We start from the raw sequence: 25,638 nt of genomic DNA, 5'->3' as shown, positions 1-25,638 counted from the left end.
GAATTATGAAAGTATTTCATTAAATTACTATCTATTCTAATTTAGATTTAATTTTCTTTTAATAATAATTATATTTAATAATAATAATATTATATAATAAATAATATTATTATTATAAGATATAATTCCTCTGTGCTTTAATTACTATGTTCTACTATCATGACCTAAAAATTATTTTTATCCTTGTCGAATGTTGTGAATAGCGTAATAATGTTTTTCGTATGCGATGCTGAATTTAATATTAAATCGCTTCCATTAAATTTAAAGTTATTTACACAATACGCCACTTAGTTAGGATCAAATACAAGGGCGATATTTTTACTGAGAACATACGTACACGCTTTCTTTTCGTAAGTTTTTTAGTATTAAAGGAGATATAAGAAATTTCTCATATTTTCATTACGATTTTTATTTAATTCAATTCTTTTTTTGTATTTTTTGTTTCTAAAAAAATGTTATATTTTTAATATTGCTATTTATTTAATTGATGGATTCGATAATGTTTAATTACAATACGAAATTTCAATTTATTGTTAATACAAATAGAAATACAATATATAAGAGAGATCTATATCTCATATTAATGAATGTAATAAAATTAATATATATTTTAAATCAATTTTCTAGTTTGAATAAATTTTTTAAATAAAAAACACATTTTATCTGCTAAATATGCTTAGCTTCGATAAATTCAAATAAAAATTTTAAGAAACTTTTGACGCCACAATATTTGTTTAAAAATAGCAAAATATTAATTTTTTCTAGAATTTTACTTAAGCTTCGAGCATTGAATTGAACTAGAGCTTTGTTTCGCTCGTGCCGAATGGGTTTTGCTTGTGCAATTAAACTAAAAAAACAGGTTGGGAAACACGGCGTGTATTAAAACAGGAAATATCCGAAATAACGTTAAAAATGCAGGCGCTGACACACAGAGTGTGTCTGACATAGGTGGTCTTTTACTACTCTTACGCGTTCATAATTCAGCGCTCAATGATAGAGCGCAAGCCGGAGGATTACAAGCACTTAGCGCAATCGTTTGGCGATAACTGCTTTAAACGGTGTTATTGCTATCGAAGTAAAACGCATGCTGGGCAATCGTCCACGCGATTACGCTGAATAATTTTCGCAATTTCTTACGGACTTTTTTGCGATAATTTCGATATAATGACGAATAAAAGTCTTACACAATTATCATTAGATTTTAAATTAAGCAGCATATTTTCAAAGATTTTAGAATGTAATTGTACATTAATTATATATATAAATATATATTGTACATACACAACCAAGAAAAATATCTTTCAATTAAAATATTTAAAATCAATGTTTAATTTTTTTCATAACAAAAATTGTATAATTTTCTCTATATAATTGATGCAGAGATTAAAAGACATATTACGCTAAAACTGATATATTTTTAGTATTAGTTTGTTTAATCGATAAGTAAATTTTACTGAGAAGATCAGTTTGAAATGCAAAAGATAGTAAATGAAGGATTGAAGGGAATGATTTCAAGGGATCGAAATGAGAGAAAAACACAGAGGCAATCTGGGAAGATCGTTTATTCTTTCCCTCGCAACCAGTTTTTTTGACTAATGTCGGGGCACAATGACGTCAAAATCTGTTCGGGGCCCGAGGGCCAAATTTGCATAAATAACACAAGTGGTAAAAAACGAACAGCGCGTTACAGGATTGAAGATAAATATCGTCCGTAGGTGGGATTTAAGTAATAAATTCGCGTAGCTCTCGTTATTTTTGTATGAGATGCGTATAGAATGACTTAAAAATCATTATCCTGGAAATGAGAGTTTTTAAAAAAACTTAATTTTATACATTTATATCATTTATATGATTCATTAAGTATTATCTTTTAAAATTGTTTTTTATATAATTTATCACATTTTTATATACTTTCTAATTATGTAAAAAGTATACCAATTGCTATAATTTTTAAATTACATGAGATAATTTTTTATTCTTTTGGAGACATGCGATTTATTTCTTTGGTTTTTTCTTCAATTCGCAAATTTTGTTTTTGATACATCCTGCATTGAAACGGCCCTTTATTTTGCATTTAGATATTTGTACCTCGCGAAGATTTCCGACGAAGAGACCGGCTCGTTAGAAGTATCCCTTTTAATTGCGATACGCACCCTCTTGTGTACGTGCTCAGGAGATATACGATCAAATAACGATGTATAGGCTACTGGCGGTGATGTAGGATGCACATTTTAAGATACGCACTACATCGTCGTAGCTTACGTGTCTCATCAACAACGAACACCTTTCACAGACTTTGTCATCAATTTTTGCACTTACGAACTTGTTATTGGCATATTGAATAATTATTTATCAGATATTTTCAAACTGGAAGATTAAGGAATTTTATTTTAAAAGCTGGAATAAATTTTGAAAATTTTCAATTCATAAAATAAAATAAAAAATAAATAAAAACCACAATAGAAAATTCACCAACTAAAAGAAAATTTCAAATAAATAAATATAAGTAAATAATATTGCGCCTAGAAATATTTTTAAAAAATTACAGAATTTTATTTTAAAATTATAATCTGAAATATTATAATTGTTTCAATAGCAATAATTTATGGTATTTCTTCTCTTTCGATGAAAGATATTTTTAGAATCAATCAATTTATATAGCAATATATAATATAGTGAAGTTTTTGGAATTAACTTTTTGTTAACAAAAATCATTATCTTGTATTACTTTGTATATTTCTTAATTTACAATTTTTTAATTATAACTTTCAAATTTAATCTTTGCAATATTATATAAATAATAATAATTTTCTCTATTTTCACTCATGATATAAAATATTTTTAGAGCAGGTCAATCTCACATAACTTAAGAAAATATGTTTCGCAATAATTGAAAATGCGCGTATATCTGTATAAATTATTTAAGAATAATCAATGTCCCACGTAATTCCCGATATGGGATATCCGCGGGCGTTTATTGGCTAAGAGCCCTAATGAATTGAGTACATTTCGAGGAAATCGTTGGAGGAAAAAGCGTGAAGGCAAAAGAGGGGAGGGGGAGAAGCGCGAGAGAACGACGATAAAACAATTAAAAAGGATCCAAAGAACGGGGCAGGATGAGACACAGCCGCGAGAGGGTCCGACAAAAAAGGACGATGCAACAGGAGAAAATAAAGGGGAAGAAGAACGCGGTGGACTCGAACGTGGGTCCAAGGACCAGAGGTCCTTGCTCTCCGGGTCATAGCGGCTTACAGACTCCTTGCAACATCTTCCTCGGGTCCCTTTCAGAGGCTCTCATGTCTGGCCTATTCGGATCCGCGAATCCATCAATATCAATATGGCCATATCGGGTTTATAATGGACAAGAGAATACTTGTAATGAATATTATTACGAATGTGCGACATAATTACATGATAATATTCATAAAAGAGAAGGATTACTGATGGATATAAATATTTACTGGATTGAAATATTTATTTCACATTGAAATTGTCCATCTATAAAAGCAATGACAATTTCTATAAAGAAAATGAGAGAGAGATTTAATTTATATTTTAATTTGAAAATATTTTAGATGGTTTTCTGGAATTTTGAAGTATTACATTTTTATCGTAATATTTTTAATATTTCTTAAATTTTGATCAAATCATGCTTCTACTTATTTTAAGAATTTAAATAATATTAAATTTGGATTTGATTCAAAATTTTGAATAATTTCATTTAAAAAATATAGAGGGTTAAAATAAATATTTTTGTAAGATTTATAGAAATATAAAACAATAATCCAAATTTTTAAAATTTTAACTTTAACATTATATTTCTCTTGGTTGAATGAGATTGTTAAATACACGAAAGCGTAGTGTAATTTTTTAGAAAGTAATTTAGTCCTGACATTTCATTTAATTTACATAATCGCTTAATGTATTATATATAAAATGTTTTATAACGAAAGATTTGCCGCGCCTCAATTAGAGATATTAGAAAGCACGAGACATTTCTTCGTTAATTACTTTCTCGTCGGGACCTAGAACATTTTACGTGATTACATGTGACTGTAACTTCTTCGCATTATGCGCAGTGTTTCGTAATTTTGCGTCGTAAAAAGTGTTCGCGGTTTTAAATAAGGTTTTAACCTTTGTGACACTGACATACAGAGTGCATATATTCTTAATTCGAAACTTAATGTCAAAAGTATACATATATGTATAAGCCTTAAATTAAAATTTTATAAAAGTAAATTCCACTTAAAATTAATTAAAGAATGTAGTTGCGTTAATATTTTAACTCAACAAAGTTTAGTTTGCAAAAAGCCTTTCTTTTTCAATTAGTTGTAATTCGAAAATTATTGATACCTTAACACATTCGCTGAGAAAAAATAAAAAATTGTTTCTGAATTTGTTTAAAAATAATATATATATGTGTATATATATTATCATTTATTTTATAATTTATATTTTACAATATTTTGTCTTTATGTTTTCTTTATAGTTATGTAAATTGGCTAGAAAATCTGCTTTTAAAGGAGGTTTGGAGAGAGAGATTCTGTATATATCTTGAAATAATATATTATAGTACTAGAACAACACAAGCGCGCGCTTAAACTCGATTAATATTTTTTCACAGAAATTAGCTGATTAAAGCGTTAATTTGCTAATTAAATTTTAAAATAATAATATGTTAAAAAATTAAAATAGTAATATGTTGTAAATAATATATTATAATACTTTATTTTCGATTAATATTTTTTGACAGAAATCTGCTGATAACTGTCAAAAATATTAATCGAGTTTAAAGTATTACAACATATTATTTAAAACTGATATTATTATTTTATTTAATTTTATTTTGAACAAACTATCAATTTGCTAACCCTCGCGATGACAGCCTCTCGATGCTACAAATATACCATACAACGCGAATCTTGACAGCCAATGAGCATCGTGGAAAAGCGACAACAATAAACTTCGATATATGCGAGTATCGACTTTACATATATTTTTTAGAAAAGGGGGGAATAATCTTTTTCTTTTTCTATGATTTATATTATAATTGTAATATTCTTGAAATGATTTTTGAGACTTTCTTACTTCGATATACTGTTAATTACGTAAGTACGGAAAAATAGAAATTTCTGTTGGCACTCATCGTGCTGTTGCTGCATCCAATCAATTACAGTGATGCGCAACGCGTTAATGCGATTGCATTGCAGAAAGTTTCACTGTCATGGAATTTTGAGGCCAAAGTGTGTGACTAATCTTTAAACTTATATTTTTTCAATTATATCGTCGTTAAGTCTTAATCGACGCATTTTAGTCTTATTTCTGTCTTATTTCTTTCATACACACAAATATACAATAGCTAATAAACACACGATAGCTTTATAAATATAATATATCAATTAATTCTTACTTAAGATTAAAAATTAAATTCCATTTTTTATCTAAAGTAAAATATTAATCAATATTAATTACAAAATTAAATACAATCTTAAATTGCATTTGGAAAACAATTGATTGTTTTAATAAAAATGAAAAATAAAATTAATTTTAAATTAAATCAATGCTTAATAGGAGAATAAAGAAAGATTTATATAACGAGTGTTATTATATTATAGTAAATTAGATAAATAATGTATCTATTTTTTAGTTAGATAAAATCTCTGTCAAGATGTAACCGGTTTTACTCCAGTGCAATACAGCTTGCCACTGCTTAGGCGTTGGGATATTTAAAATAATCTTGAGAGATATTAATTTGTGTAAGAATTCAGAAATAATATCATTTAAAATTTATAAGAATCCCGCTTTACGTTTTTATCATTATTAATCTATATTTAATATTTGATTCATTCGTATTGTAGAATAATGTATATTATATTTGACTCTAAGCATTGTCAAAATATTTTACGTACTATGATATATATATATATATATATATATATATATTTACGCGGAATATTGAATTATGCAAGTATTTTAAAATTAACACATTAATTATTTATTAGATGATTAATGTATCACGCTTATTACTTGATTCTGCGATTCGATCGTTATTTAGATCGTCGAAAAGTCAAACGCATTAGACGAAAGCATCAGACAAAATATATTTATCGCTCTAATTATTATTAAAGAAATAAATATCTTACATAAAGATCGCAACGAGAAACGATAACTTATAATTTGAATTCCTGTTACTTCGATTTTTATTTGATTAAATGACGATGAATTAATTAAATTACGCGAAAAATGCGTCGAGAAACCTATCGTCGCGATATATGTAGTCATATACGTATATTAATTACAAAAGTCAATTACTCATTAATAATATTATCAAAGCAAATACCTTTCCGATATTATTCGCGATCGCAAATGAAATTCGATGGAGCGTCTCGTACTTACAATTTTACTATTCGAGTCGGCGCGCGAATGTTTACAAAGCCGAAGCACGTCAACAATAGCGCGCTAGACGATACCAAGGTCGAATCATGTTATTGATAATTTGTTGCCGAAATATTTTACGCACTGTAACAGGGTGGGGATAGCGCGCTGGTGGAAGATAGTCTGCATGATACATTCCACGAGAAGGTAGTATAAATATCTATATATTATCGCATTATATCATGCGAAATGTGCGATCATTTTATATAATTATTTAAAATTAGCAATTATCAGTCCACGTGATTGATTAATGAGTAATTGACTTCTATAATTAATGTGCGACTACATACTATATCGCGGCGATAGGTAATTTTACTCGTATGATTATATTTATATAATTTAATTTTAATTTTAATTTTAATTTATATTATATATATATATATATCATATAAAATATTTCGACAATACTTATAGAGTCAAATATAATATTATACATATACATATCTTATGTTTTTATAATTTTTTTCACACGTTCTTCAAATTTATCTAATTTAAATTTGTTTAAATGTTAGATAATATGAATATGAAATTTAAAAAAGAAATTATATATATTATTATTATATGTAAAATAATTTTACTTATTTATTTATATTATTTTTTAAAATATATAACTTTGCTCTTTTTAAATTGATTTTTAATTAAATGTTTTCTTTTAATTTTTATAAATCTGTAGAGTTTAATTACGGGATTTAGAACACAAACGTCCGCGTGATCGTGTAATTTGATACAATTGACCTCTTCTTTTGCGAATTGAGGGTGGGATTGCGAGAGACTTGCGAAACTGTGGGTTCTCCATTGTTTTATTCTTATGTGTCTCGTTTCCTCTTGTGACTATTCCCACCGAGCATCGTGATAATTTTATCCAATAAACGTCCATTTTTGTCTCCTTTGTCGTTGCCTTCACTTGCATAATAATATCCGATGAAAATCCTTGAAAGATTATGCCAGATGCCTCGAGCGCTCCCTTATTCTTCCGGAAAGTGCCGTCGGTTTTGTTTAATGCAACACTTTTATGTCGTATATTCCGGGCGAGAAATCTAATAAACTATTGTCTCTAATATTAATCAGCATTAACTTTCATTCTGGCATTCCAGAGCCAAGAGCATCTTTTTTTGCGTTAATTAAGCGGCTTTCTATTTTCTAAAATTAGGAGATTCTCACTATTTGCAATTCAAACAATCGATCTGCACTCTGAATGCGCTGTAATTTAGCATTGGAAATATAGTTATTTAGTTAAGTTTTGAAATGAAGGAAAAATGTGCTTGACATTTTCAGAAAGAATTTCTCTCTAGCTCACTAGCGAAATTTCTGCATCATTGACTTTATTATAATAAAGCAGTGTTTCGATAAAAAAAACTTTATTTGTCCTCGAAACAAGTCGAATTCTTTCAATCTCAAATTTCCGTCGAAATTGGAATGTTGTTGCGAACAATCAGGATTCTTTAATGGTCAGGATCGATGCAACGGGTCTGGGCGCTTTTGCAGAAATTCGTGAATCGCGAGGAGTTGAATAAAAAGTGACAAGAAAATAACCGCGCGCGCTACTCCGTTATATTTCTTTCTACTTAATATTATAATTAATTATATTAGTATGTATATAATCTAAAACATTTTATAAATTTATGTGTGCTATAAATTCTGAAAAAGCAGAGTGAACAAAATTATGCTATTTGTATTGAAACATTTTGAAGTTAACCATTACATCTTGTTAGCTGATGTTCTTTATCGAAAGAATAGAATTATACATGTATAAATTACTATATTATTAGTTATATAAACGTATATTGTCACATCGACGTGACACATTTTGTATGAGAAGTAGGAGACTCATCGAGAATGTTTCTTCTTTATTTTCACCATCTCATCGCGTGAAGCTGGTCGGCTGGTCATCCGGAGAGGGAAAGAAACCGTGAAGGCCTCTTATGCACGCGAAATAAACGTTGTGGCTAACGGTGGCGCTTTAAGATAACGGAAACGATAGGCGCCACATCTTTTCGAGTGCTTTGATTCACAAAATATATCGCGATAATTATAACTCTAATGATAGTACGCGTCATTTGGGATAAAATCTCGATTTAATTTTCCGAGTATTGTTCGAAGTTTAGATGAAGAAAGTTTACGAAAACAATAGAAATTTAATCGTAATAACTGATGATTTAAAGTTATAATTTTAAAAAATTAAAAGTATAAAATTATATCGAAAAATAGTAATAATATTTAAAAAATATTATAAATTATAATAAAATATTATAGATTAAAAAATAAAATTTAAAAGTGGACTAAATTATTATAATATTATACAGTTCTTATAATTCTTACTCATTTTTCAAAATTTACATATATCTCTTCAAATATATATGTATATATATAATATAATTTATAGAGAAAAAATGATATAAAAACGTTTTCTTTCTCTCTTCTATATTGACAAATTAATTTTTTTCTGAATAATTTTTCCTTTTATTTATCCTTATAAATTAATTTGTACTGAATAGAATTTTCTATCAATTATCGAGCCAAATTTGTATCGTTCCTCGTGACGATCTCGTTTTCCTCGGAACAGAATTTCACTTTCCCTCTTCGGAAGCTTCTTGATAGTGGAATACTTCTTTTATCGTAAAAGAGTTTGCATTGCAAGTTGAAATCTCGCCATTAATTAGTTCTGCTTTGTTGAACCTGGCGATGTTTTTTTATTCGCGGGAAATTTATATCTAATGACTAATTAGACAGCTATAGAACATGCCAGCTATTGATACCAATTTGTAGTGTACCGATTTATTAATAATTGATTTATTCAAGTTAAAGCATGAAATTGAAATTATTATATTTTTAGGCGATGAAAGTTTATGATTTATAAATTTAACATTTTCTAATGTTCGTGGTTAAGTGTTGTAAACACTTGTGACATGGCATCTTCAAATATTTATTCCTAAAATGATAATTACTATTACTTATTATTAAGCTTAATGGAATTATATTATCATTTACAAATTTAGACAACTGATTAATAATTACCAAATAATTATAACTTAATATACAATTATAAATATGTAAATCTATAGATTAATCAATTAGATATACTATTTTTAATTAAATACAAAAAAGATTTCTTTTTTTTTCAATTTATTTATAGAAAAAAGTTAAAAAATATTTTTAAAGCTTTAAAACGACGATGTACGTGTATATATTGTATAGATATATCTCGAGCTATTAATGTTGCTTAATTAAGTTTCTATCGAATCCAAAACGACTTATATGATTATAACGACTTAAAGATTATTTTTGATACGACATTAGGTTTATTGACTAATGTATAATAGGGATCAATAAAATATTTTAATGAGTTTTAATTGCCAATGGCAATTTTGTAAAATATTTATTAATTTAAATGTTAGTGCACTCATATAGAAAACACATTTGCATTTTCTTAAAAACAAATAATATTTAAATATGATCGAAGCTTAATTCAATTATAAACGACGAATACCAATGCAAATTAAACGGTAAATAAAATCGTCAGTCGTGCAAGTGCCGTTATTCCCAAGGAAACATTATCCCATTGACATGGCAAACGAAGCGTTAAGCGCACGACTCTATTATAGTGGCCTTCCTCAGTACGTAATAAATCGCGGAGTGTAAATATGTTATTATTGTTATTACTATTATTATTATAAGGACGTGTGTCGCCTCTTCTGTGAGTCATGCGTAAGGAAATCCTTTCTAACGGGTGTGTTTTATGACGGTATCATCGGTCGAGTATCGCGGGCTATTAGCTAGAACTCTCGATAGACGAAACCAGGTGTGTTCTCCAGGTAGAACCTTCCTATGCGGCCCCGGAGATCGGCCAAAGACAAAGAGTGGGGAGCTCATATAAGACACCGGGCAAACGCCTCTCCCAGTGAGCAGTCTCGACACGAAAACTCATCAGCCGAGCTTCCTCGGCTCTCACACATCGAGAACGAGAGAATATATATTCTTTCCAGACATATATCGGGATATTTCGCTGACTAGGGATTGACACATTTCGAGTTAAATCCGTCGCACGACGTTTTCTCAGAATGTCACAGCAGATCTTTTCGCTCGTCCTCGTGTTCCTGGCTGCACAGGGTGAGTCTTTCTGCTTCTTCTTCTTCTACTTGTTTAGATTTTTCTTCGTCTCGGTTTTTTCTTATCTCGCTTCTGAGATTCTTAGAGATCGATCGATTGATTCGTATTGACTGTGCAGGATAATGTTTATGTTAATCTGTTTATTGATATTGAATATATATATATACACACACATATATTGATATACTTATATATACTTAATATATTTTTAGCAAGATAGATATTTTGGGAATTTTTCGAGTTTTCTGTTGTCTCTTAATATTTTTAATAAGTAGTCTTATCAGGTCAGATTTATTATATTTAATAAAAATTAAAATGTTTAATTTTTTTTGTATATGACTGATAATATAAATTAATATATATAAGTTAGTTAATATATTTTATTAATATATTATTTAAATTTTACATAGGGGAAATATGGGAGGGATATATTATGTGGATATATATTTATATAAGATAGTCCATATATAATCATAAGATTTTTTTTATAAGAAATGAGTTACATATAATAATTTTTCAAATTTTATTGCAACAACGTATTAGTAATAACGTATTAATAAATCTATTTAATTTTTGTGTAAAATATATATAAGTATTTAATTAAATATATATATTTTGTTGTTTTTTTTTTAAATAAGTGAATTATTCTTTTTGTGGATAGTGACAATCGTTTATTATTTTATAACGTATTAATATTCTTGATGATGATATCTGGATTTAAAATAATTTAATTGTTTGTGCAAAATACAATGTATACATGTATCCTATAAATATTTATTATTTGCCATAAAAGTAGATTGTGATAATTGTCGTACTTTCTCTAATTATGAGAGATTTATATTAATTATATGATAATAAATCATACATATGAATTTATACATACATGAAAATAAATCTTGATGATAATTAGTTAACTTTTATATTAAATAATTATATAAATATATAATGCAAATAATTATGTATATAAATATATAATGCAAATAATTATGTATATAAATATATAATGCAAATAATTATTTCGGAGCTATTATCAACGACAAATTAAATTTACTTAATAATAATTTATCTTGATAATGGCTTTCTAAAAATTAAAAGTTTTTATCAAGAAATATTTATAAATTATTTGTATAAATAAAACTATATCTTTTATTTCGATAATAAAATATTTAGTCAATAAAATATTCAGTAATATTATTTAAATAAATGAAGAATATATCGATCGATTTTAATAGGAGAATCGTCTTTGATCTTGATTTGATCTAGCAACCGTTCGGCTTTCACTTTCGAGATCGGCACGTATGTGGCTATATTTATAAATAATAAGAGACGTTCGATAAAAAAACCGAGTCGAGTTGAGCGAGCGAGGTGCGAGAATGAAAACGGTGAAATTTTCTCGCAGCCGTCGCCATTCGCAGTGAAACTGAAAAACAGTGCGAACCGTTCTACTTTCCTTCGTGAATCTTCGCAATGATCGCGGACATCGTATCGATTAAAGCAATCTTCTCGTGTCCTACGCGAAATCGATGATAATTTACAAGAGCAACTCATTCCGTTTTCACGCTCTAAATGGACGGATTATCTCGTTTCATTCTAATGATGCTTATTATAAATGATAAGCACGGTTGTTTATTTTTTACAATCAGAATTATTTCGTTTTTAGCTGTATATTATCATCGATGTACACAAATATAAGAATCCAAGTAATCACTGTATAATTATTCAGTAATCACAATCTTTGTGACAGTGAAAGAAATTAGAGAATGAATTTATTTTATGGGATAAAATTATATAATTTATTATTATTCCTATAAAAATGTGATAATAATAAATAAATTATCATCGATGTACACAAATATAAGAATCCAAGTAATCACTGTATAATTATTCAGTAATCACAATCTTTGTGACAGTGAAAGAAATTAGAGAATGAATTTATTTTATGGGATAAAATTATATAATTTATTATTATTCCTATAAAAATGTGATAATAATAAATAAATTATATTTCATTATGTAAATTAATACTATTCTCGCGATAGTAAAGGAAACTTTAATTATAAATTCGATTAGTTTCGCACATTAAAATTACATAACTACTAATCTGATAAAGAAGAATAGGTAGAATAGTCGTTGAGAATTAGATAATGAGTTTGATTACAATTTTCGTTGCACAATTCTCGCGACATTCGTAGCGCAGAATCTGTAATAAGCAGCAGGTCTTCTGCTCCGTAATTATTACACGCATCTTCGTAAGAACAATAGTGGCCATTCACCGGGTTTCACACATCTCGAGAACTTTCTCTCGTGTGTCAGGAGTGAAAATATGAAAGTAGCTCAGCCTGTGCAGTTCACTCTTTTTCTCTCTCTTTCCCTCTTTCTCTCTGTTTCTCTCTGTCTTTCTTTCGATTTCTTATAACGATATAATTATTTACGGACACCTTTTATAGTAAGAGTACGCTCTTTAAGTCTCATTATTCACTCAAATTTCTAAAGTCTTGATCTTCAAATGCAGAAGCGTGCCAAAGTATTCGCTCATTTTCTACTGAAGAAGAGAAACGATATTATTTCGATTGTTATACACGAATCAAATATTCTTATCTTTATTTTCTTACTGTACGAATTTTTATTTATAATTATATAGTTTCAAAAGTTTGTCAGTTTACTAAAATTGAATTAATAAAATCTCTTTTAATATTTTGATTTCTTTCTTTCTGTTCAATTTTTTTTTGACTATATTTTTTATCAATTTTTTAAATATAATTTCTTTATTATTCTATCTTTATTATTCTAATTTTGTTTCTATATTTTATTATTTTATCATAATTTAATATTTGAATTTTTCTCACATATTGTACTCGTTCTTACTGCTTTCTCTTCTCGTTTGAATGTAAAAAAAAAGAACTTTGCTTTATTGTATTATATTTGTTCGTGTATGACATTTAATTTATATTTTCTAATTATGTATAAAATCATTCAGCTTTGTCATTCTGACAAAATTTACAACACTATGATATTAGGTAATAATTATATTTTTCAATATTCTCTTTCTTTTATCGCGATTCGAATAGATTGTGGATATCGATAGCGGTGTTTTTGAAAAAATATAATCATCGATAACTCAGTTCTGCAATGCTTACGCAAGAGATTCTACTTTCTACGGCGACATTTGAAGATATTAATACTTTGAAACTAATCGGTTGTCACTGCGCGTAATATCTTTGCAGAGAAAAATTTATTCATTCGTTTATTTCTTCCTACTTCCTATGCCCGCTTTCGCGAAACGTTGGCCGGTTCCGGAAGTGACAGTATAATAACGAGAAGAACGCTGGGCGTTCCGCTTAGCTTAATTTATCGATCAAACGATGCAAAAACGAATGCAAGAAAGAAAAGGGGAAGAAGGTGTTATTAACACACTGCATTCTTGTGGCGGCGCAGTGGGCTTTTGTCAAAGAACATTGCACGTAGCAAAGCCTGAGTTAAGGTGGAATCTCGCCTCGGGCTCTACCGGTCTCGGGAAGAATCGAGAAGGCGGGCTTTATTCATTTATTCGTTAAGATTAAGAAAGAAAGAGAAAGAGAGACAGAGATAGAAAAAATTAATCAAATGCACATTTTTTTATTTAGTCTAAATAAATTTACGCGACATTCAGTCCGAACAGATAATTTATCTCTGAAAACTTTTTTTACTTCAAATCTAATACTTATCCATGGGAAATTTATCTGGAAAAAAAAAATATTAATGACAATATTTATAAATAAACTGAAATGTATCGAAAAAGAGAGATTGCAAAACAAAATTAGTGTAATTCAAAAATATTAATTTAAAATTTTTCCAAATCAATCATAGCCTACTTTTATTCTTCAATAATTTTTTGTTCCGAAAAAAAATTATTCTTTCTAAATGCAAGCAAGGAAATTATAAAGGAATTTTTTTTTGCAAACTAGAATATTATATCTATCTGATGCATTTTTATAATTTAACGTAATTTTTAAAAATCGATAAACTCTCACTGTTCCTCTTCTTCGCTACCAATAAATGACTATCATTATGATATGAGAATTTCTCCTGTTAAAAAGTCGATTCTTCGTAAATCTCGAAAGCGAGAAATTTCCCGAACTGTCATTTGTTCGAGGCTTCGTGTTTTCCGCGGAACGTGAACTCCTCGCGAAGGTGCAAAACGCACCGCATCGACCGCACCTGCTTTCAGTGACGAGGAGAGTAACGGCCGCCGAGCCATTACTACTCAAGACTACTTACTCTTTACGAGGAGTCATAAAGGAAGGGAAAGTAACCGCGTGTTAACTAAGCGTCTCGCTTGCATAATCCGCTACGACAACGTTCCAGGGATGTCTCCACCTTATTCGCGGTGCCGTGACGACCGCCCGCGCAAAATCGATTAATCGCGCCGGTTTCGCGAGACTAATCGGATTTATTTTTCTTCGCTCTTCATGCGCGAGATGCGCCCTTACGGGTGGTCACGGGTTCTTACTACTGGTTCTCGACTGCATTTGCATAATTCTTTAGGAATCGTATCAATGAATACATCGCAGTCATCAACATCATTGACTTAATGAGAATTTTATATAATGTATATGACATTTAAATTAATAATATAGAGAAATACAAATAGCATTTATATATATTAGAATATATATTAGAATATATTAGAAAATATGTTTTCATGAAATTGAAGAAACATATACATGTACTTAAAAAAAGTACATACAAATTTCTTAAACTATATTTAAGATTTAAATTTTTAGAATTTTGAAATTCAAAAAACAAAAAACTTACTGAAACCTGTAATTTGAAATTTTAAATAGAAAGAAACAAAATAAAAAAATATTTTTATACTTAAGTAGATTAAAAAGAAAATTTTTTAAAACACAGTTATGTCATTGAGTGCTATATTTGTCTATCCTAAATATTATTACGATATTCCTGTTGATAATTAAGGCCGCGATTTTACGCAATTCCTGCCTGGTGGAAAATCGCAATCTCTAGACATTCTTTCTCAAGACGGGCGAAGCTCGCTTCCCCACGAGATTATCCGTATCGTGAGATCAATCGTGCTTGGCTTTCCTTCCCTTATCCGTTCGGACCAGTTGGCTAACAGCGTGCAATCTTTTCGCGAATAAAGGCCTCGTAACATGAAAGCATATTTACAGTATATTAACCGTCACGATCACTGATATAATTATCTTCCAGATTGTCATATTGTTTGATAGAAATTGATCTTGGTTGTTTTATTTCTACGTTTTTGCAAATTCGAAAAATTTTTTTGGAGATCCAAGAAAAGAGTTCTATCTCATTTCTAAATACACATTTTGTATTAACTATATCAAAGGCTATCGTAACATACAATGATTTATTTCTAGCATTACATGATTAGAATTACTTTAAGAATGTAATCAAGATTGAGACGAAAATAAAGAATTTGAAACGTGATATCATTAAGAGTTCCTTGCGAAATGATCTTAGAGATACGATCGTGACTTCTCATCTCGCTTCGAGCACCGAGAAATAATACCTGTCGAAGATTTTGGTCGGTCGCTCTTTGAAGATATCTTATTTTCATCTCAATCTCGATCTACGGATTGAAATGGGGTGGTTAAACAAGAGTGAGGGCTTCATTTCGTTCCCGGATTAAATCTTTCGGGAATGAGTAGGTGGTATAATGTAGCATACTCAAGTGCTGAAAAAGGAAATAAGAGAAGAGAAAGAGAAATAGATAAGATTGAAATTCTTGGCACAAGGTCGATCATATTGAGACAATTAGGAATTCGTGCTTGTGTTTTATAAAACAAGATGAGTAGAATCAGTAGCCTTTTTTATTCGAGAATTTAAAATAAATTTTTGTTGCCGCAAGAATTTTTATGACATAATATCACTTCTTGTATTACAAAGATAACTTGAAAAAATTTGCTACTAAAATATTATATATAAATTAAAGATAAAAAATAGAAATTAAATTAAAGGAAAATTAAGAGAAGTTTATAACAGTTTCAACAAACTGAAAGAATTCGATTTTTTTAAAAATCGAGACATAAAATGATAGAATGACATTAGACGAATCAAATGGTCGATCAAATCTTTCGTGCACTCGAGGGGTCCAGAAAGGTGGAGCAGGGGTGTGGAACAGGACTGCCCCCGAAGGTTGCAAGTCAAGGCTAGGCACTTTCACTCGAGAGCCGTCTTGGGAGCGCGTTTCATGCCGGCTTCCCACCTTATTTTACTATTTGCTTTTCCGATGAACGTGCGCGGGCCGTCGAATCATTAGCGAAACGATCGGACGGATTATAGTAAACCGGTACCAATATTGTATGCATACCTTTGAACAGTTCTCGAATGAAAGTCGAACGGTGATTTTATTGCAATTTTTATTTTATTAAAAATAAAAATAGAATTAAAAATAGAAAAAAATAAATTATTTTTCTTCGATGCTTTTGGAATATTCTTTTTTGAAACTACAGATTGATCGAATAATTTGTATCAATCACGAACAATATTGAATCTTTTAAAACGCTTATATAAGTTAAAACATTCCTTCTAATTTTTTTAAACTTTACACATTTTTACTATCTCATAAAATGAGATAGTGAAAACAATATTGCCATATATTTTCGGAATAGAAATATCTCGAATAAAAATATCTAGAAAGAACGACGTCATCGGCATCTAGTCTTAACTTTCCACTTTCAATGTGTACAATCTTGTGCAAGGAGTCACGCATAATTACTTGCGAATCGGCGAAAGAAATTGATGACATCATATCTTGTTAGGAATATTAAGCATATTTCTTTGCGGAAGAGGGATATGCATTCTAAATATTTCGCATCGGTCAGTCGGATGATATCTTTGAACAACGATTTAATTCCGCGCGTGCAAGGATAGGCATCGTTTTACGTCATCTTGACTTTCGAATTGATTTGACAGATTTCGACTCCGAAACTGCACGCGTGGATAAAATCAACGATATACACAGGCATATCCTTGATATTCGTCTCTCCACTTAGTGTCCTTCGACGAGAACACGCGCAGATGAAAATTATGATTTCGATACGTCAATCTCGTGCTCAGATATTTCGTAATCGCCGCTCATTCAGATACGAACAAGAGGGAAAGGAGAAGATAATTAACGCGGATTGGAAGGGGATAATGACGCGATAAATTGATAGCAAAGCTCATTAAGAAAGATAATTAGTATTCTAGTTTGATTAACGTCGAGAAAGTAGAAAAGCAGATAGATAGAGGAAATATTTTTAATAGTCGGCCTAATTATCGTCCTTAATTAGACGCTGATATACATAAGAGAAAAAAAATGAATCTCCTGCATACGAAAAAATTCAGCGCGGTCAGAAATAATCATCCTAATTCTCCCGAATAATCTGGCTTCCTTACCGTCGTCCTGATCACTCCGGAGGATCCTATCCTGAGAAGAATGAAGGATAAAGAGGAATAGAGAAGGAGCGTTCACGTTTACGCGCTTACAGGCTCGCTGGGCCAGAAGCAGGAGGATCCGTGCCAGACCAAGTCGCGCGTGGTGGGCGACATCGAGTATTGCGATCGCTATTGGGAATGTGTGAACGGTCGACCGGAGCTGTTCGATTGTCCGAACGGTCTCGTGTTCGCCGGCAAGCACCGGGGTGTCACCGAGGGCTGCGATTATCCGTGGCGGGCCAACTACTGCGATGGCAAACGCCAAGCTAATCCGCCGATCCCGACCGAGCACTGCGACTGGCTGTACGGTATCTTCGGCCACGAGACCTCCTGCACTAGGTACTGGACCTGCTGGAACGGCACCGCCACCGAGCAGCTCTGCATAGGCGGTCTGCTTTACAACGAGAGAGCCAGATCTTGCGACTGGCCCGAAAACGTCGAGGGATGTCAGAAGCATCGTGAGTACCATCGTCGGATAGGGAATGGATTAGGAGATTGAGAGATTTATTAGAGTCGGCAGTCAGAGATTATTTGAACAATCATGAAGTGTTTTGAAAAATAAGTTTGCCAATTTTTAGCGAACAGTAGTTAATTCGTGAATTTTGAACTCTCGATTGGATTTTTCGATATTTTCTATCTATTCTTGCAACCGGAATTGACTGTGGAATTCGGCTTGAATTTTAATCGGAGCATCTCTGAAGATCTTCGGTGTATTTATCGATCGGTAGATTTAATCGAAGATCATTTTCACTTTCGAAAGTGGACAGACAAGACGCGCGTTTCCTCTTCGATCTCTTCCAGGAGTTAGTACTTCGAGGAAAAAGGGGCGAGGCAATTAGCATTTTATTAGCATAAGTGAATTCTCGTCGTGCCTTTCTTCCCCTCTTCGCTCTTAGAACTTCAGATGAAACGCTTATTATTAATTCGCGATAACTCTTTGATCTTTAATATCAAATATCGCCCGATGCATTGTGATCATAGGCGAGATTAAATCTCTTTATCAAAGTTGGAAACATGATAAAACATATTTTATAATTATATATTTTTTTTGATAATTGATATTCAATTAATAATTAGGAAAAAGTCTTAATGTTTTTGGGACTATTTTAGAAGTTTTAGAAATAATGTAGTAATAATTTCGATTTATATTTTTAAAGAAAAAGAGATCCACGTCTGTAGATGCGTGTTTACTCTGCATAATTAAATATCAAGTCAATCTATCATTAGCGGATCGAATCCGAACGAAAGTTTTCGACTTTCACCCGTTGACTACCGCGTCCAATTCGTAACGCAGAGATTCATTATAAAATCGCGTTTGATGAGAGTTCGCAATCTCGACATGCATATTTTTCAAATATCTTATCTTGAATTTTAAGCACAAAATATCATCGTCAGGCGTAGATGAAAATTTTTTACGTACAAACAACGTAATGAACCTTACATATCGCGATTATTATTTACGAGCCCCTCGAAGGCTAGGGACGTTGAGCTCGCCGTAAGACGCAGCCTGCTTACAGCTCTTTGCAACGACGACGCCAACGGCAATGTGCCTCTCGGCAAGTCGTGCAATCGTTATTGGCAGTGCCAGGGTGGTTATCCGCGGCTGCAGCGATGTCCAGCCATGCTGGTGTTTGACAGGCGGTCGCTGAGGTGCGTGGTGCCGCCGACGGAGGATTGCGATGTTCCTACGACGCCGCCGCCCACCGAGGGCGAATTGTCCGAGGGTCACAACGAACAGGAACCTGAGGAGGAGAATCTGCCACCTGGCGTGCCGCCTCTACCGGCAGGCGCGTTGCCGATTCATCTGCGCACTCGAGCCCGAAATTAAAAACGGTGATCCGGAACGATTCGGATCACGTCCAACCATCAGGAAGGACGAAGGAAATGTCAGAAGGTCCCTTGTGCGACGAGCGAGATCCCGGAGATCGAGCTCGTCGATCATCGATCGGTTGGGAGAAGTTCTCTAGTGATCTCGAGTCTCTCCAGAGATCTTTCCATCCCTTCTGTAATTCTATTATTTTAGAATTCATTGGTTGGTATCGAATTCGAGATTTTTAGAGGTCTATAGATTTTAATGTCTTGAAATTATTCTCGATATTGGAGAAGCTAATGTGTTCTGCGATTCTTTGAGAATGTCGATAAAGTTTTATTCTCTTTTGTAACGAATAAAAGTCTTATTTTATTTTATTTTATTTTTTTTTTATTTTATCTTTATCATAAAGATTTAATTTTTAATCATGAAATATAAATTCAAGCAGAAATGTTTGAGTGTAATTATGTTTCAGTTCTTTTTACAATTCTCTCTTTTTATGAAGAAGCAATTTATTATTTTAATTATTTTACAGTTGATGGTGAATATATTCGATGAAATAATTAAAAATATTATTAATTTAGGATATATGAGATAAGTAAAATAATTAAAAAAAACTCTTGAGAAACCGAATAACATTTTTCAGCTGTTTAATCGTGAAAGTTCTTAAAAATATATAAGTTAATGGAAATTAATATAAATCAATTCAAATACAAAATAAGAACTGATTTAAAAAATTTCAAAGGACATATATGTATAAGTCTTATGAGGGAATATAACATATGCATAAATGCAGGAAACTATTAGAAATAATAAACAATGTAGAATATCTCCAAGGATCGAGACTCGTCGATATCGATCAATCCGCCTATGTCTTTGACCGATCAAGTTCTCAGGCCTTCCGAAAATACAAAGAGATCCGTATTTTAATTAATAATAACGTTCATTATGAACATCTCGTTTTTCCGTCCCAGGATCGTTCACCATTCGCATTCTGTCACATTGATCGAGATGTAAATATCTTTCCCTCACTCTTCCCTTCCCCTCTCGTATAATCGTAAGACTTGTATCATTTATGTGTAGATCGATTGCAATAAATTGTATGTTGTATATTTTTATACACATGTTCAAATTTTATTCTACAAGTTGCCGGACTGTACTCGTACATTGTTCTATTTATCATAAATACACACACGTTGTATTATATACTATATGTATTACATATCGTACTTGCTCTTCACGCGCTATACATGAAATTAGTCCTCTTTAACATTTATTATTAATAATAATTTATGTTTCATACTTTCTATCTATTAGCAACGCTCAACAAAAATAGAACTTGGAAAAAATGTTTACTTTTTATTTCGCCTTGTTAATTAATTTCTTCTGATTATTTCTTCTGATTATTTTCTACTTATATAAATGTGCGGCTAATTAATAAATAATGTCTTGTGATTTATGTTTTTATAATTTTCTTTATTTTTATAATTAATTTTTTGTTTTTCTCATTTTTCTCTTAATCAATTTCGAAAAATTAATCTTGCCCTGTAATAACTCAATTTTTTGTTTAATATACAATTTGAATCTTGTATACATTTTAATTTTACATATAAATCTCGGGCTAATATTACGTTATATGTCTTTTATACATCAAGATGATTTTTAATTTTTAATTATTATCAAATGTATAGTTTTTTCTTATTTAATGTTCGTTATTTTTTTTCGTAATTTGTTGTTGATGTACGATACCAGGATTGATTGTCAGGAACGTTTCTATTCTTAAACACCGTTAGAACTGAAAAAAGACGTAAATATATATTTAGAAAATTAAGTTTTTTCTTCTACATATTTTTTTATATTCTCTTTAGTAAATTAAATTGTTTAGCAGTATTTCGCGCGCGCGCGCAATTTTGATAAATATTTAAATTGTTATCAAAAATGTTCTCTTGTGAAAAAGTTAACTAATAATATTTAAATTAATTAAAAATCGAGATAATTCAAGATCTTGTACTTTTAAAATGCAAAATATACAAACCAGTGAGGAACTTCATCTGGATCCAGGCAAGTTAAGCTCACTGAGTCGAATAGTTTTCCATCTCCGCAGGTGAGAAGTCGTGGATTACCGTCCACGCAGGTGATCAATCTTCCACAATCACCTGGTACAGAGAATCTAAAAATTGCAAACACGGATTTTTATGTTTCACATGGATAAATAGAGAGAACAAATTTTAATTTTTAATCTTTCCTATGTATATATTTAAATAGTGAAAAAAATACTCACTCTTTACTGCCTTAAAAAACTTTATAAATAATTAAATATATTTGCAACTCTAGAGTTAAAAAATAATAGTAAATTATAAAAAAAATGTCCCTACTTTTTTTATCTTACAATTAAACAATGTTCCTGCTAATTCTTAAAATACCCAGCATACGTTCTTATAATACCTAGCATTCATTAAAATACCCCAGACATCCCATTGAATCCGTTGGCATGAAATATAAAGATAAAAAAATAAAAATTAAAAATATATGGCAGTGTATGTCATTTTGTTAAATTGAGACAAGCATCAGTCGATTCCCGTTTAATTCCAAGAAAAAGCTAACAAGATACAGCTAATTATTATTGTTAGTTATTGTCTAAATATTGTCTAAACTACGTATTGTTATATATGTAGATAGAAAATTAAATATTTGAATAAAATACGTGATGTTGGCATTCATCACGTATGTTTCTCTCTCTCTCTTTTATTTCTCTTTCTCTTTCTCCCAGTCTCTTTTTGGAAGGCGACCGGTTCTTAAATCGAGATACTACGCATAAACGCGAACGATCTGACATTTAACGGCATTGACTCCTTTTACTCTTACAATCTTTTTCACATTACTAAAAAAAAGAAAGAAAAAGAGACGTAGCAAAAGATCGAGATAAAGAATTTTATTACATCCTGCGACCGTATAATAAAAAATTGCACACATAAATCGATAAACATGTAACCGGAAATTTACAGGAATCGTTCGTTGAAATCTGATATAAATGTTTTGAAAGAGAAAATAATGCTTGCCCGGGGTGCATTGGTCCCGATCCACCCAGCCAGTTTTATTTCTGCGTGATTTCTCGGAGAGAGAGAAGTGTGTGTATCTCGTATAATTAAATACATTACCTCGGATAGGGCCAGAACTTGGCAGCGGGGCTGTTGTGGGGTAGCTTATGCGGACACTTGAAGCCTACTATAGTCTCGGGGTTGCAGAAGGGGATGAGCTCGTCAGGCCAGACGCACGTGTGGGTCTTGGCGTTGTAGACCAGACCTGGATCGCAGGGAGTCTGATGTGGCTCACCATAAACGCACTTGATATAACTGGTGCTACAGCTGTCGCTGTCCGGATATATGCCGAATTGATACTCGCAACCCGGACTGCCAATAGGCGTGTCTGCAAAAAATTTGCCGATAGATCATTATTATCTGATAGGATTGAAAGCTGCAAGGTGGATTTGAAAATAAATTAAATGCATATTATTCAGTAAAAAAAGAAATTTTCTAAATTGTGTTACAATAATAAAAGTAAAAGATTCTAAAAAAGATTTTCTCTCTATCTCAAACATATTTCCAACATGTTAAATTAGCTCCATTATTAGTAGTTTTATTTAACATTATTCTACATTTATAATTACACTGGTGTTTTTTTAGTGGAATAAAATATATAAATATATGAGAATTAGGAATATGTAAAATTGGAAACTGGAAAGTCGCGCAATTATATCGAAACGTTGAGTTGATTGAGAGATATGCCATTCAAAGAGATTTGCTTGAAGGCGAAATTATGATGATTGGCGTTAACGCGACCTACTAAACCGCCGCCAAAATCGTTCGTTTCTCACGACTTTTACTTTCACAACAATGTTTCCTTCATACGAGAAATGCGTGATTTTTATTTTTACATATAATAAATTACACGGTTTGACGAAAAATTAATGATATGAAAAAATAATAATGTAAATAATGTTAATATTGTGGTAATTATAACAAATAAAATTGTATCAACTTTATTTTTTATTTTATTCAATTGTTATCTTATATTTTATTTTTTTGTCATTTTTATTTATACTATACTATATTGTGTATTATTATTTCAGACAACATTTCGATTACATCATTAATTTTTCTCTCAAACAAAGTAGATAAAAATTTAAATATCAATAAATAACGAATAAATAACGGATTCACGCGAATATCCAACAATGTAATACTTACAATCGGCCTTACGATTGCCGCAATCGACAGCCCAATTATAATTGCAATGATTGTGGACAGCACCGTGTCCGTTGAACAGAAGTCCGTTTTCGCAATACTCGTAGCTTAGGGTACCGTTCGTACATAAAAAGAAGGCCCCACAATCCTCAGGATGGGCGTAAGCATGAATCCCGTAAGGATCGGGACATGATGGGGCATTGAATAAAGTGACGCCCTGAACTGCAAAATAAAACAGAGTTTTTGCGTGACAAATAATTTTTAATTAATAATAAATTTTTATTTCTTAAAATGGTAATTTAGATAATGTTGATATTGAGTTGAATCTAATATTTTTTATGCTATATTGTTTATATTATTTAAAATATGATATAATTTATATTCATATATATTTTGATAGTATAAAAATAGAAAAACGAAACAGAAATATATTTTATTACAACATGCAGACAATACGTCAATAAGTATAGCAAAATTATATATTAAAACTATAATCAGTTTTTAAAAAAGATAATGCCTTGTTTCATGAACAATGATTTGTGTCGATAAGAAACTCGATCAAGTTTGGTTGATTCGATCGTTTTTGATTCAAAAATACTTGATTCGCATGAGGGCTTCGGGAATGTCCGCTTTTCCAAACTTTTCCAATAAAGTGAAGCGAAGTGTAACAAGCACCGCACTTGTCTCTCCGTACATTTAGAAATGCAGAAGAAATATGGCAAATAAAGTTCGCCACGCAGAACCGACTTACGAGAAAATTAGGTTTTTCTATAAAGTGCGAACAGTACAAAAATTCTCTGAATAATATTATATTAAAAAATAAACCGTCAAAAATAACTGATAAACGCGGATCAAGACACTCAAATATTAAAAATAATGTCTAATGTCTTTTTTTCGTAAAGAACTAAGTGGCAAAAAGAATTAATCGTCCTGCTCTACGGACAAAGCAACGTCCAGATTGCAGTCTCATTATATTTCTCATCGATCACATCTCCCTTAATGTCCGCCATTATGTCACACACGTCGATCTTAACATATGGTGCCTCGGCGGTGAAAGCCTTGCGAGTCGTGGGTGATGTCGCAATCCTTTAGAGTCCACGGGAAAGAAGAAGAAATCGTTTATGCCTGCGAAGAGGCAGTCTTCGATGCGCAGAGGAAGAAGATGAGCGCATCTGGGGCGGAGATGCGTAGCATCGGGACGTGAGGTGTAAGTAAGAGACGAGGTGAAGGTGAACCTTCGCGGATGATGGTGGTGGACTTACCACGTGCCAGGATCGCCAGGAGCAACGGCACGGTCACGCTCCTCGGATAGCTCATCTTCTTCCGGCACTCTCGTCGGCTTGACTGTGTCTCTGACTACTGACGGCGAAGTTGGCGATTGGCGCGCACTTTAGGTGTCGGCCTCGGTGTACCTCGGGGACGGTGTCTCTCGTCTCCCTTCACTCCCTTCACCGTGACTTGACCGAACCCCACCAGGATGTCCCCCCCGGTCTTGTCGTTGGTCTGCCTACGTGTCGGCCTGTCGATCAGCGGCGTCGTGCTTGACGAATTGTCTGGGAATTGCGGTTGCATTCTTCGGTAGCGATGTCTCTTAAAGTCGAT

General features: G+C 31.5%; 3 protein-coding genes across 3 annotated transcripts in view; 2 read left to right on the top strand and 1 right to left on the bottom strand.

Moving 5' to 3' along the window:
- Positions 1-25,638, top strand: part of LOC145940661 (uncharacterized) — a 96,172-nt gene that overhangs the window by 36,751 nt on the left and 33,783 nt on the right. The gene's annotated exons all lie outside the window — the stretch shown is intronic.
- LOC145940328 (protein obstructor-E) lies at positions 10,348-21,251 on the top strand. The gene is made up of 3 exons (XM_083045281.1): positions 10,348-10,542; positions 18,036-18,440; positions 19,500-21,251. Exons 1-3 carry the CDS (start codon positions 10,494-10,496, stop codon positions 19,808-19,810), a joined length of 765 nt encoding a protein of 254 aa, XP_082901407.1. The 5' UTR covers positions 10,348-10,493; the 3' UTR covers positions 19,811-21,251.
- Cpap3-d (cuticular protein analogous to peritrophins 3-D) lies at positions 21,229-25,438 on the bottom strand. Its single transcript, XM_083045283.1, has 5 exons — positions 25,299-25,438; positions 24,040-24,258; positions 22,951-23,218; positions 21,828-21,962; positions 21,229-21,587 (listed from the first exon to the last, which is right to left on the bottom strand). The coding sequence occupies exons 1-5, from the start codon at positions 25,351-25,353 to the stop codon at positions 21,572-21,574; spliced, it is 693 nt and encodes a 230-aa protein (XP_082901409.1). The 5' UTR covers positions 25,354-25,438; the 3' UTR covers positions 21,229-21,571.

Source organism: Prenolepis imparis, unplaced genomic scaffold (assembly GCF_030444845.1).
Source record: "Prenolepis imparis isolate NDT839.2.m4 unplaced genomic scaffold, iyPreImpa1.0 SCAF_9, whole genome shotgun sequence".
Taxonomy (NCBI): domain Eukaryota; kingdom Metazoa; phylum Arthropoda; class Insecta; order Hymenoptera; family Formicidae; genus Prenolepis; species Prenolepis imparis.
Note: the sequence above shows the minus strand (reverse complement) of the source record. Positions and strands in the feature narration are given on the sequence as shown.

What these genes read in the sequence shown, in the direction of transcription:
- LOC145940328 (XM_083045281.1), top strand. Translation starts at nt 10,494, where the DNA reads ATGTCACAGCAGATCTTTTCGCTCGTCCTCGTGTTCCTGGCTGCACAG. An exon ending in CGTGTTCCTGGCTGCACAGG is followed by an intron (nt 10,543 to 18,035) that starts GTGAGTCTTTCT and finishes ACGCGCTTACAG; the next exon opens with GCTCGCTGGGCCAGAAGCAG. An exon ending in CGAGGGATGTCAGAAGCATC is followed by an intron (nt 18,441 to 19,499) that starts GTGAGTACCATC and finishes GCCTGCTTACAG; the next exon opens with CTCTTTGCAACGACGACGCC.
- Cpap3-d (XM_083045283.1), bottom strand. Translation starts at nt 25,353, where the DNA reads ATGAGCTATCCGAGGAGCGTGACCGTGCCGTTGCTCCTGGCGATCCTG. An exon ending in CCTGGCGATCCTGGCACGTG is followed by an intron (nt 24,259 to 25,298) that starts GTAAGTCCACCA and finishes TTTATTTTGCAG; the next exon opens with TTCAGGGCGTCACTTTATTC. An exon ending in CGGCAATCGTAAGGCCGATT is followed by an intron (nt 23,219 to 24,039) that starts GTAAGTATTACA and finishes AATTTTTTGCAG; the next exon opens with ACACGCCTATTGGCAGTCCG.